The 14,233-nt window shown below is 32.8% G+C and overlaps 2 protein-coding genes across 2 annotated transcripts; one reads left to right on the forward strand and one right to left on the reverse strand.

Annotated features, from left to right (window-relative positions):
• Positions 1 to 703: 703 nt before the first annotated feature.
• Positions 704 to 1,888, reverse strand: HELRODRAFT_163007 (hypothetical protein; the record flags this gene model as incomplete). Its single annotated transcript, XM_009025048.1, has 3 exons — positions 704 to 846; positions 1,077 to 1,348; positions 1,764 to 1,888. The coding sequence occupies 3 exons, from the start codon at positions 1,886 to 1,888 to the stop codon at positions 704 to 706; spliced, it is 540 nt and encodes a 179-aa protein (XP_009023296.1).
• A 5,720-nt stretch (positions 1,889 to 7,608) lies between these two features.
• On the forward strand, positions 7,609 to 8,082 carry HELRODRAFT_163009 (hypothetical protein; the record flags this gene model as incomplete). The annotated part of the gene is made up of 2 exons (XM_009025049.1): positions 7,609 to 7,866; positions 7,972 to 8,082. 2 exons carry the CDS (start codon positions 7,609 to 7,611, stop codon positions 8,080 to 8,082), a joined length of 369 nt encoding a protein of 122 aa, XP_009023297.1.
• Positions 8,083 to 14,233: the final 6,151 nt, after the last annotated feature.

Genomic DNA, 14,233 nt, shown 5'->3' on the forward strand with positions numbered 1-14,233 from the left:
TACAATAAGTGAAATAAGGATAAATAAGAAAAAAGTATAAATTAAGTAATACACATTTCGGTAAGAGATATTTTAGTCTATAGATTATTCTTAGATTTTAAGATACTTTGTTTGATATGCTAATTGTGTGCTCTTTCCAACATTGATTGCTTGAGATTGTAACACCTAGAAAGACTAATTTGTCCAACTGACCTACCAAACTGTTATTGTAGAAAATAGAGAATGTTAGTAAATTGGTGGCAATTTTAGGACAAAAAATAATCGCGTAAGTTTTTTATAAATTAATTTGCAGTTTATTATTTATTATCCACAAGTGAACTCTTGCGAGCTCTGAATTAAGAATACATTCAACTTCACCTAATATATTTAACAGCCTTAGTCGATCTGCATAGATCATTGATAAATATATTAAAATGTCCAAAAAATAAAAAACAAAATAAAAAACAAAAAAAACACAATATTCTGTTAGTTAAGTTGCCGCACTATTTGTGGGCTTCTGGTTTTACTTTAAATAAATGAATATATATATATATATATATATATATATATATATATATATATATATATATATATATATATATATTTAATGTAGCGCCAATTTAAAAGTTTCTCATAAAGTTCATACAAAAGTTCACATTGGAAAAAATGACTGAAACAGCAAAATAATAAACACAATTAAATCGAAAACAAGTATAATACACAATTAAATCGAAAACAAGTATGGCAATGACTTTGGCAGCGCATTCCAAAGAGTCGGCCCAGCATCAGATATATTTCTTGCTCCTATATTCAATTGTGCCCCATTAATGGCCATCAGATTTAGATCATGAGATCTCAAATGAATGTCTTTTACAACAGTTGATTTACTGTCAAACTTCTTCATCAAATACTGAGGCAGGCATCAATTTGATAGTTAAGTCTCCTTGCAACCAGATTTAAACAGAGGTATTATTTTGCACATCTTATAACAAGATGGAAATTTACCAGTAATGAACGACAAGTTAATTAAATGTTTTAATGGTTTCAAAAGTGTGAGGTCTAATTTTTTAGAATGAAATTGGAAATATTATCTTCACCTGAACTTTTGGAATTTTTGAAATTTTTAATAATACTGTAAATTTCACTTTCATTGGTTTCTGTCAAAAAGAATGAATCTGTCTGGGAATCACCCAGATATTTTGCGAATGAATTATTATTAGATGAATTGTTCACGGAGAACTCTTTTACTGTATCAGCGAAGAAACCATTAAATTTTTCGCAGATTACGTTCTCGTCTGTGATCAATTTATTAGATTGTTCATCTTTAATAATTAATTTAGATTTCTTATTATTTGGATTCAATGTTGATCTAATTAATTGTCAGTTTTTTTTTGTATTTGATTTGTTTAAATAAAACTCTTTAAGATAATAATTTTGTTTTGCAGGAATTTACTAATTTAGAATAACAGTAAAATAATAGTTTAAATGAATGGTTTAATCATTTCGTTTAATCATTTCAAATAAATAGATATTATTTATAACGAAAATAAATGTGTTTTCAAATTCTTTTTAAAGTCATCAATCTTCAATCTTTGCAAGTTTTGAAGAAGATAACCAGGCAATGCCATAATGTCAAGACTGCATTCAACAAGTTGGAATTGAACTGAGTTCGGTGAATCTCAAAGAGTTTTGGCAGTGACATTAGGCAACAGTTATTGTTTTCCGCAATATCATTCAACTCTACAGTTCTAAGTGCAGAAGTGTTAAAAATGTGCTCAGGCTACTTGTTTCTGAAACGTTTGTTCAACTTCACTGAACGCAGCTTTTGTAGACTTTCATGCAAGATTTGATCTACGGACGCCGCATCACGCTTTAAGCAGTGGGACTTTGTCATCAATGGATTCTTCATTTTTTTTTCCTAAAACAATTTCCAAAAACCGTCTTTATAGCCAATGAATACAGCTGCACCATCATTAACACAGACGAAACGCGCTTGAAAACAGGTTTCATTGCTGCGTCCACAATTGTTCTGCTGCATGCTGATTTCACTGTAGAGGTAGACATGAGAATGGAAAATAGGGAATTCCCATGGGAACTATGGGAATTTCCACGGAAATGAAAGTACATTTTATTTGAAAAATTTTTATAGGCAAACGGGATTGACTTGACGGGAGATGAGAATGACTAGAGGGAATGGAATTTTTTTCCTGAATGTTAGAAATTGTATTATGTTTAAAAACAAGCCATTGAAACACTACAAAATTTGTTAAAAAAAAGGTCGAATGGGGAAAAAGTTATGAAACCTAACCTTTACTAAAAAAAATGTAAAATTGATGATATTGCTGATTTCACAGAGATTCGTGATCCAAATGAATTAACCCATAATAGAAATGAATTATCAGAATATTCCAACTTAAAAGTTGAAAAAGATACGGACCCAGTTAAGGAAAAAAAACTTGTATGTCTTTTACTTTATGACGTAGCTTGTCTCAAATTTTATGCATACCAGCAATTTTATTTGCTAGTGAACGTGTCTTCAGCATTGCAGGTCGAATATTGGAGAAAAGAAGAACTACATTATCAGCGAACAGTGTTAATGATTTGTTATTTTTACATAGCAACATTTAATTGTTTAGTTATAACATGGTTCTTAATAAAAAATTGTGACTACTTATTACGGTCTTGTGTACATTTTTATAAGAAAAAAATCACAACATATTTAGTTTTTTTGTGTCATGATCAATGACCATTATCATTGGCTGGCCTCTCCTTGGTGTATAGTATACAAATATATTGGCTTAATAAATAAGAGCCAAGCACATATTTATCTATGATTAGGACAGAGGTTGGCAAACATTTTGCTGTGAGGGCCGCATTGAGGGCTATTTTATCTTTGAAGGGCTGTGTGTGTATTTAAGTAGCAAATTTGTGGCTCTTTTTTGGTCGTAATGTATGGCTGACGACCTTTTTTTGGCGAAGGTTTCGCGGGCCGCATAAAATAGCTTCATAGCTTCAGACAAACGCACATTCAAGCGCACAAACACTCGTAATTCAATTAAGGCACGTATGCAAAAACTATATTTAATGCAAGACATTTTCACAGCAAAACAATCCAATTGATGCGCAGGTAGTTTTTGACACGTGTTTAATCAAAGCAGTTTAATAAACGCGTAGGTCATTTTTGATACGTTATCAATAATATAGATAAACATGCACTAAGTAGTTAAGTAGACACACTTGTACACGCACACGCACATGCTTTTGCCATATTTCTAACTACTAGTTCTTATTACGGCTTCACGTCTGTAACATTAAGATAGGTAGAAAACCAGCGTCAACATCTCTCATACATAATTGTAACGTCATAATAGTATTATTGTTTAAAACTTAACACGGCTTACACGACTTGAAATAACTCAATTCAAATATATGCAAAACTTTTTTATTTATTATTATTATTTATTACTAATTATTTAAATTTTTCTAATGGAAATTATTTTAAGAGAATTTTGCAGTATGTAAATAAGTTTTGCGAGTGTTGCTCCAAATAAGACTTTCATAAAATAACTGTAAATCAGTGAATAAGTAAAAACATAACAAAATGATATTAAATATTCATTTATTAACTAATTTTTAATTTTGTTAATTATTCCAATGCTTCTATTTTTATTTAATAGAATTAAATTATTGTTTTTAAAAGTCACTTTGGAATCAGTAATGATTTCCAATGACCTATATTCATCAACTTAATCACCGAGTTAGCTCGTTCAGTAGGAGGGCCATAATATACACACATATATATATATATCCATGGTGCCATGTCTCGCGCTGCTGTTACGCGAAGACATTGTTCTAATACTCTGTCCAAAATGCTAATATCTTTATATGTGCATGATTTGGTGCTTGCGTTTGCAGAGACCTCTACAGAGAGTTTAAGCAAGAGGTGAAATTTTTTTCATGTTTAAATCACATTTTAAGAATACGAGCCAAGTCTTATAAATGATTTTAAATCATTTTCTATATATTTACGTTACACAGATTTCAATGCTCGATGTCGCCGGTAACATGAGAAGTCGGTATGCTGGATTGGCTACACTTATTCAAAGTGAGTGTAAAAAAAGCAGTGGCGTTCCTAGGGCCTTTGAGGCCCGGGGCGGAAATATTTGTGATGCCTTTCATAAATAAATAATATGTATTACATATACATAGATATTATATGGTGGATGTAATGATTATCTGCTTGGTCGTTGAAGTCAGTGTCATCGAGTTCGAAAGCATACCATGCTGTTCATCCCAAAGACCATCATATGGTCGCTTATTTGATGCAATGGCAAAAAGAAATGGTAACATATGTCTATACCTCTGCCAAGAAATTCATCGACAAAAACTAACCACAGTCCATATTTTGTGGAAATTGATGGTCGCCGATGTCCAGAAAAGGATAAGGCACTTATTCTTTTTTTCATTTTTTAATTGGCTGATGATGCAGAAAATAAATGAAAAATGTTTTTATATTTTATGTTTTACAAAAATGCAATATACATAGATACAAAACATTTACACATGTCAGTACACATGTGCCACAAAATTTTGATTCAGCTAATCGAAAAATATATTAAACATCATTTTTTAACATCATCTTTCTCAATTTTCCCTGCTTGAAGATGACGTCTTAATCGTTTAATTTCGGGTATCATTTCATTTTCTTCTAGTTCATCAAACGTTTCTGTCAGATTTGGTATCAGCTTTGAAAGTTCTTCTATCTCCATTCCAATAAGATGTGATGATTGAATGGCTGCAAATTTTACATATACATTTTGCATTGAGTCTATTCTTTTTCTAAGATCTTGATAAAAATTATCAAGTGACTGAAACATTGATCGTCTCAATTCCTGTTTCAACGTTAAAGCTTCATCTTTACTTTCTTCTCCAGGCATAAGCTTTCTTTGACTTTTTAGACCCAATTTTTCTGTAGCTATTCCCATTTCTTCACAAATTTTTGTAAAAAATATCAATGCATTTTCAACCAATTCATCGTGACTCTCATGCAGAAAAAGTTTTAAGGTATCTAATTTTTCAATGGTTTTATCTAAACCAATTCCTTCTGTTTGCAAGTATTTTTGAGCATGATTGACTTCCTCAAGAGTACTGCTCCAGAAATGAAGATAAGCAAGAAATTTGAAATCTTGAATATTTTTCATTAAAATTTGAGCTGAACCTCTCGTATCTACATTTTCTGATGAATCACATAATTTTTCTAAAGCCTGTACCAACTTGCTGAAATGATTCATTACAGGTTTCACCGCATGATATTGCTCACTCCACCTGGTTCCTGCTAGCCTTTTTGCAGTGATCCCGACTATTTCTGACAATATATCCCATCTATGAGTTGATGAAGAAAAGAAGTTGTAAATGCTTTCAATTGTTCCAAAAAACGTTACACAAGTTGGGTTGCTTCCAAATGCGTGAACCCCGCTCAAGTTAAGTGAATGATTAGAACAAGGTACAAATAAAATATTCTGATTTATTTGATGGATCCTGGCTTGTACCCCAAAATGAACACCTGACATTACCGAAGCATTGTCATAACCTTGGCTTCGACATAGGTTTATGTCCAAACCCTCTTCATCAATAATATTTACAATTCTTTGTGTGATATCAATAGCCTTCTTTCTGGCAAGAGGAAAAAATCCTAAAAATGATTCTCTTACCTCTACATTTTTGTTTTTTATATGAACATATCTAATAATCTCACTTAATTGGTCTTGGTGAGATATATCAGGTGTTGAATCAAACATTATACCGTAATACTTTGCTTGCTTTACATCATCAATAATTTTCTGTTTCACAGTATCTCCCAATATAGAAATAAATTCATTCTGAATTTTAGGGGAAAGATATGAAATCGTGTTTCCTGCCTTGCTATGTTGGACCCTCACTAAATGTTCTTTTAAGACAAGGTCGTAGTGTGAAATTAATTCAACTAACTCTAAGAAATTGCCTTTGTTGTTAGAAAAGTCATCTTCTCTGTGGCCTCGAAAAGGTAAATTTTGTTTTGCTAGAAACATGGTGACATCCAATAAGCAGTGTAAAATGTCATTCCATTTTTTAGCTTCCAGTTCTCGATTTTCTTGATGAACGGCATCAATGGTTTTATTGAGATTCAAACTTAGTTCTAATGTTTTCCATTTTTCATGATTGTTTGAGTGAATTTCAGAATTTTCCTGATGTGAAATCTTAGGGTTTAGTTTCCACTAATTATTAAACCCTGTAACAAATTTTGAAAATTTATTACTTTCTTTATCACAAGCAGCAAAAAGTCGACAACAAAAGCAAAATAAACATTCTTGGTTTTCGTTTTAGTGCTCCACTTGGATGATGTCTCTTCATGATCACGTATCTATCTAAAAGTTGATAGTGTTTTAATTCTAATAATTTATTTTAACTTCAGGGCTTAAAATATAATTTAAAAAATTAAAAGTGAAAAAAAATGGTGTAACATCAGTCACGTAAACCGAGGAGAACAGATATCCGTCTTTACCTATCAACACTTTTTGTACCTTAGATTTAAACTAGTGAGTCAGTACCGGTGGGTGAAAGTATATTTTCTGTTTTTCTTACCTGAAAGATAGTAGTTATATTTAAACTTATTAAAGAAGAGATTGATAAATATATAAATAAAATTTAAAACTCACTCTAATAAACCAAACGGAACAGACAACAAAAAAAGTATGAAAAAGCCAACTCGTCCAAAAACTATATCAACCAATCACATTCAAGTATAATGATGTCAATGTCCGACTAAAAATAGACGTGGATTACCAATTCGGTCAGGATTTTAAAAAAGCATTTATTCTAAGTATATGCATTACTACAGATTATTTATAAATAAATATATTAAAAAATCAAAACACAAAATCACGTCTATACACTTACTAAATAAATAAATTATTTAAAAATTTTTGTAATTGGCTTTTTGGAGGCCCCCTCCAAATCGGAGGCCCGGGGCGATCCGCCCCCCTCGCCCCCCCTCGGTACGCCAGTGAAAAAAAGCCATTTATATTTAGTGCAATGCGCGTAAATAAGATTTAGTGTTGAATTGTATTTTATTGTATTGTAGATTTGTAGAGCTCCTCCATTGAGTTATCTTCAGAGGCGCTAATTGTGTTACATTTTGGTAAAAAAATGTCGTTTTAATCGGCTTCTGAACACCTGACTAATGATGTTAGTATAAACTTTTAGGTCAAGTGGCAATGATTTCCAAGTCTTGGCTGCTGCAGCAGAAAACTTACTGACACCAATATGAGATGTTTTAAACGGAGGACAAACAACTGAACAAGATTTTCATATTTTGTCGATCGCAGTCTATTCCTTTCAGGAACATTCAAAACTGAGTTTAACATCTCTTTCAATTAGTCCAGTACCTTTCCAGTTAAACAGTTTTTTTAAACAGAAATGCTGTCAAATTTAGAGCCTCGAGCAGTTAGTCTAGTACAGAACATATATATATATAGAATATAACATGCTATATTCTCCACATGTGATACAGTACATGTAGTACCGACAAATACCGGCTACCGAATTTTGCCAACTTAAGTCTTTGCCGTTTTCACTTACGATTTGTTAAAAATGTCGGGTCCGTGTTGCAAGCAAACGAGACTTCAATTTAAGATTAAAAAAGGCGCAAAATCATCTCAAAGTGACACTTTTAAACAATTCAACAACAAGGAATATTTTAGTGCAAACTGCCAGGGTGTTGAAAAATCTAGTGTCAATTTAAAACGTAGCTATGCTGCAAAATGTGAATGTCCAACCAATGGTTTTAGTCACCAAGACGAAAACCAGAAAAACCAAAAGTCGACTGGTTATTCTCCTCCCGAGGCTAGTGTATGTAATTATATAGTATGAAATAAAAAACATAAACACAAAGAATCTTAAAATTATACTTGCTAACAACAATTTTTTGATTATTATTATTTGAAAAATTCACAGATGGAAGTTGCAGATAGACCCAGGAGAAACTTGAATTACAAAAAGGTAATTCTCTTGTCAATTGCTCGCACCATATGTATACCATACTGCCTCTATATGTTACATTATTAATAAGTCTTAAATAAGTTACAATTAATGTTTTTAATTGTAATTTTTAATATATCCTTTCTTTAATTTTTATTTTTATTGATAAATTATTTAATGTTTATGTTTGTGTGTTTATATATGTATAGTATATTAATGCTATTATATTTGTCATAAATTTGTCATCAATTGATTGATATTTGTCATAAAGTGTGCTTTTTATGCTATTGTCTGTTTGTGTTATTTACATTTACTTTTTCTAATATTCACATGTTATAGTTATACCCACAAGCTTATGTGTGTTTATGTTGTTGTTAGTGTTTGTGGATTACATACACAGTGTTGTACCAAGATGTTATAATGTTATGTATCCTGTTAAACCATATATCCAGACTTGGTTGATATGATCTCACAACTATCAGCCTATTTAGACTGTTTTTCCTTTTTTTAATATTGATGTCACCTGGTTTCTGTGTTGATGTGTTTTTACATATTCCTAGTTTCCAGATATGGTACCTGTTAAGGACTGTTTTCAAGATTTCTTTCATCTTTTAAAAGTTGGCCTTTTTTTAATTTACTTCATTAACATATGGCATGCTTCTGCAAAGTTTACTTTTTCTGTTGCTGTTATGGCATACCTAATAAATTGTGGCTTAATGATGGATTTAAATGTGTGGGGTAGATAGACGGAAGTATTATGCAGCAGATCATAAGTATTTGTGTGCGAGCTACGATCTGGATGGCATGATGGTCTAATGGATAAAGTCACCTGGTGCTGTTTCGCAGTAACCGGGTTTGAGTATGATTAAAAAATCCCTGCTTATCACATGTTTCGTGTAGGATATGTCTTTTAGCATGTATTCATATACGATGTTTGTGTGCATTGTTGAATCCTCTGACTTCGGAAGAATGTAATTGACCTGTTTTAACTTTTAATCTGGTATGTATTGATGATGTGTTTTTACATATCATAGTATCCAAAAATTTGATTTGTTTATCATCAATCTGAAAATTTCTAGGATGAGTGAGTTTTCTCTCTTAATAAATTTCTGTAGTATTTTACTGGTCCATTTGTTATATATTGGATAACATCTAATAGCTTGGGAATTCGTTATTGAGAATGATATCTATATCATTTAGATAAATGTTTGAAAATGTAGAGGAGTAAATCTTTCTCATAGTGATATGATAATGCATGCTGTCTATTTAATGAAAAATGGTGGTTGAATAATGTTATTATGTTTCCTGCATTTAACATTAGTTCATTAAAAGAGTTCTTTCCTTGGAATTTAAATAAGTATTTCTTGATTGTATTTATGGATCTTTCATTATCTGTATTAGTTTATTGTGATGACACATCGGCTGATACACACAGTTGTGTTATACTTGTGGCTTGTTTATTGACCCATTTCAAAAAATCTCTTGTGGCTTGTTTATTGACCCATTTCAAAAAATCTCTTGTGTCTTCAACAATATATTTGATTCATGGCAGTAGTAATTTGAGTTGTGAGTCAACAAATATGGACATATTTTGGTTTTCTGAACCGATATTGAAAAGCTCTTTGGTATATTTTCTTTGAACCAGTCACAATGCATCATAGGTTGAAATTTCAAATGACCAATGTGGTTTTGTCGAGGATTGCCGCCCAAGAAACACTATCTTTATGCTATGAATGATCAATGAACGAGCGATTGAAATGAAGAAAGACTTGCTCATTCGTTTTGTCAATTACTCCAAAGCTTTTGATAGCGTGAAACATATGGAGCTTATGGAAACATTAGAAAATTTGGACAATGATAGAAAAGGCACGAGAGTTACCAAAAACTTCTATTGGGATCAAAAAGCAGCAATGAAAGTTGGTAACGAGATGGCTAGTTTTGTTAAGCAAGGCTGTGTATTATTTTTTCCAGACTCGTACAATCTCTATTGTGATCATCATAAAAGAAATAGAAGATTTACCTTAAATATCCATTGGAGGCGTGAATATATTAATCAATCAATCTTCGTTTAGCGTCCAGAGATCCAGTTTCTCGTGGTAGGACGTTTTTTCTTTGCCATCAACTTTTTGCACCAAATTAGATGAATAGTTGTATCCATTTCATTTAAGTTTAGAGCTTTCATGTCTTGCTCGATTGTTTGCGACCAGGCCTTCTTTGGACGGCCTTTGGGACGTGTGCCAGGTACTTCAATATCTGCAAGGGAATTTATGGCACTGTTTCCACTTCGTTTGACATGACCAAACCACCGCAGACGGTGTTGCCGGCTTTCGTTTTTTATATCATCTAAACCAGCGCGACGCAGGATTTCGGTAAATTTGATTGGTCCTTCAGACTAATTCGTTGCATCCATCGGAGCATTTTCATGTCGGTTCTTTGAAATTGTTGTTCCTGTTTGGTTGTCATTGGCCATGTTTCTGCACCATATAACAAAACCGGACATATCACAGATTTATAAAGTCTTGATCGTAGTGGTAGTGGGATGTCTTGCCGCATCAATATAGAATCAAGGAGATGCCATTTATTCCAGGCTGCACGTATGCGTGTTCGAACGGCAGCAGCTGTTCCAGTACAATCTAGAACATCCCCTAGATATTGAAACGATGTGACTTTCTCTACCTTAATGGCTTCAAAAACATTGCTATTATATTTCGAATTTGTTGTTGTGGATTGATGCAAGCAGGACAAACAAAATTGGACACTTTAGATAAAGTACCAATTATTTTTGAACAACGTTTGTGACACTACTGGTTACACTGCTGACACTTGATTGAATTGTTACCTACACCAGCTTTACAAACTGAACAGGGCCATCGTCCAGTAGCTGTGGATAGGATGGGTTCACCAGTGTTCATTGCTTTGGTTTTGCTGATGTTGATTTTGAATCCATGATCGGCGAGTTTGGTGTTCCAATCTTCAAACATCTGTGCTGCATTCTGTTCAGACGTGGCTGTTAAAACGATATCATCAGCATATATTAGATTCCAAATGTCACCAGTGCGTATCGGTTTTGTGATTTCTTCCATCACAGTTATAAATAACAGTGAACTGAGAATCGAGCTTTGGTGAACTCCAACGCCGATGTCAAATGCATCTGTGTTTCCAACCGTTGTGCTGACGAGAGTCTTAGTAATCGTATACATTTCCATCACAAGTCGAACAAGATATTCTGGTATGAGTTGTCGACGTAGACTCCACTTGATTGCTTCACGGGGAACTCGATCAAATGCTTTTTCAAGGTCTACAAAAATGTGTGATAGTTGTTGATGCTTTGCGAGGTACTTCTCTTGCAGTTGCCGAAGGATGTGAATTGCATCAATTGTTGATTTCCCCGCTAGGAAACCAAATTGATAATTTCCGATTGTGACGAACGACGTTAATCTTCTCTCAATGATTTTCTCGACAATTTTCAGGGAGTGTTCTAACAGACGTATACCCCGATATGATGAACAGTTCAATGAATCACCTTTGCCTTTGTATAGCGGAACTGTCATGCTATAGTTCCATTCAGTCGGCATTGAGCAATTTCTCCACACTTCACGGCAAAGTTGTAGTAACGTTTGGATACCTGCAGTACCAAATACTTTGATAATGTCATTTGTGAGTCCAGAGGGCCCTGCTGCCTTTCCATCCTTCATAGCTTTCAGAGCTTCCGTAAGCTCCTCTACAGTGATGTCTGGAATCGGACCTTCGATGGGTGGAGCGTCAAAGTTGACATTGATGGGATTTGTTTTATTTAACAAACGTTTGAAGTATTCTCTCCACTGTAGGTTGATCTCATCTTGTTCAAGAACCATCTCGTTTTTGATACATGAGGCACCAACTATGTCTTTTTTTGTAGCCTTCGGTGTTGTTGCTTGACATCGAAGAAATCGTTCGGTTATATCTATTTATTTCGTTTCCAAACTCAGCAGTAAATTTTAAAACGCCTCACTCAAGAAATAAATTGTCTACTTTGGGACAGTTGTCAGTGGTGAAAAAACTCGCTTAAAAGCTGTAAAGGTTAAAGAAACACAAAATTTTGATGGTGAAAAACAATAAAATATAAATAAACGAATGCAGTTCATCGGCCAACTATACCTACGTTGGTGATTAAACACCTTTTTCACAAACTTACCGTTCTAGCGCACCCAATAATAATAATAAATAATAAATGTCACTTATAAAGCGCCAATGCAAGCGACTGAGGCGCCGTCGAAATCAAAAAATTAATAATAAACCACAAGTTATTAAAAATAACACGGTTTCAATGGTTAAAATCAAATTTACAAAATTAAAATCATTGTCAATGTAAAATAATAGCTAGAATTTCTGATGTTTGGAGGTAGAGAATTTCAGACAGTTGCAGCAGCATAACGAAATGCTTGTTTCCCAATGCTGGTTGATGAAATATTATGAAGAAGTGCCGCTGCTTTGGCAGAGCGAAGTTGTTGATTGTTCATATTTAGATAAGGAGACTGTTGTGGTAAAACGGCGAATTCAACGACAACAACCTGAAGACATGCATAATACATAAAGATATATTAAAACAGTCCGGTTATGAAAAGAAGAAATTACAAATAATCTGACTGGGGCATTTAAAGTTTTTTGGTCACATCGTGCCGAAGGAAGGAATGGAAAATCTAACAACTACTGAAAAGATTGCAGAAAAAAGAGATCGCGGTTAACAATGAAGTACATCGGGGAAGTCCTTGTGTCAGTTGTTGAATATCACTACATTCCATAGTTAAAGATTGGGTTTTGTGGATGTCGATAGTCGCCAATGTCCTGTATGGAATCGGCACGAGAAAGAAGAAGAATCTGCTTATAGTAGTTTAGCATCTGCAGCGTATTCTTTTTAGTTTATAACCGTTTGTCTAATTGTTTGTAAAACTTTACAACTTCTAATTGCGTTTTGGCTCCATTAATGTATGCACTCCTATTGACGATTACAAATATCGATCTTTTGTCGGTTTTTTTTCTGATGGTTACTAGGGTGGTTACAACGCTATATGTAAATAAAAAAAAATTTCGAAATCTTATCGGGAGAACCCCCTAAATTGTGCCACTTGACTAAAAAATGACATTTGTAAAGTTTTAGCTCAATTGGATAATGCTAACCCGTGCCTCATCGAGGTTGAAATTTCGAAAAATTGGAAAATTTTGAAAAAAAACGCAGTTTTTGGTTTGTAAAATAAAAACGGTTCACTCTAGAAACATGATTTTGGTTTTATTTTGTTCATTGATTAGTTTTCTTCAAATGTTACTATGATCACTATTTAGCTACAAGTTATAGTTTCTGACATATTTGCATTGTTACAGATACACATTGAAAAAACGTTGAATTTCTCTATAACACAAAAACACACAATAACTTATAAAGAAATGTTTTTAAAATAACACCGTTGTATTTAAATCACTATTATTAACAAATAAACACATTTTTTATTCATATTATATTGTTTATAGTTGTTATACATCAAATAAATTTCTACTTTAACTCATTGTTCAAAAGGTAGAGGCTCGGATAATGAGGCTTTTGAGCAACCAGGAAATTTTGTCCGACATTCAGCAATTACTTGCAAAAGATATTATTTTTGATCTTCCTCTTTTGTAATACATGAGTTGTAATCTGTTATTAATTTAACACCCCTTTCTGCTGTATCATTTGTAACTTTTAATCCGTCCACAATCTTTTTACTCATTAAATATTCTTCGTTATTACTCCATAATTCTGGATTGATATGCAAAATTGATCATTAATATTAAATTTTTTTAAAAAATTACTTGATTGTGATGAAATAAAATGGTCCGCATTTTTGTCCAATATTTCTGATACTTCATTTATTGTTATTAATGGTTTCATATCACAGTAGTCATCAAGTTCTTCATCCTCATTTGCTTGAGATATTAATTTTGTTGCCATTCTCTTTTTTACACAATTACTTAATGAATCATCGAATAATGAAAAAACAGCCTGCTCTGGATTGAGATACTATATGTGGTTGATAAATTTTGAAACTGATATATCTGAGATAAATTTATTGACTTTATTGTAATTTACCAAAGATTTTAACAATTGTAAATCTTGGTTTGGAGCAAGTGCAGGTTTCGGGGCATCCAACCACACTTTCACATAAATATTTATAATAAATAGGCAAATATCATGGAATCCTTGCTTTTCAAAAATTGTCAGTGAAAC

The sequence above is a fragment of the Helobdella robusta genome (assembly GCF_000326865.2).
Source record: "Helobdella robusta unplaced genomic scaffold HELROscaffold_4, whole genome shotgun sequence".
Taxonomy (NCBI): Eukaryota; Metazoa; Annelida; class Clitellata; order Rhynchobdellida; family Glossiphoniidae; genus Helobdella; species Helobdella robusta.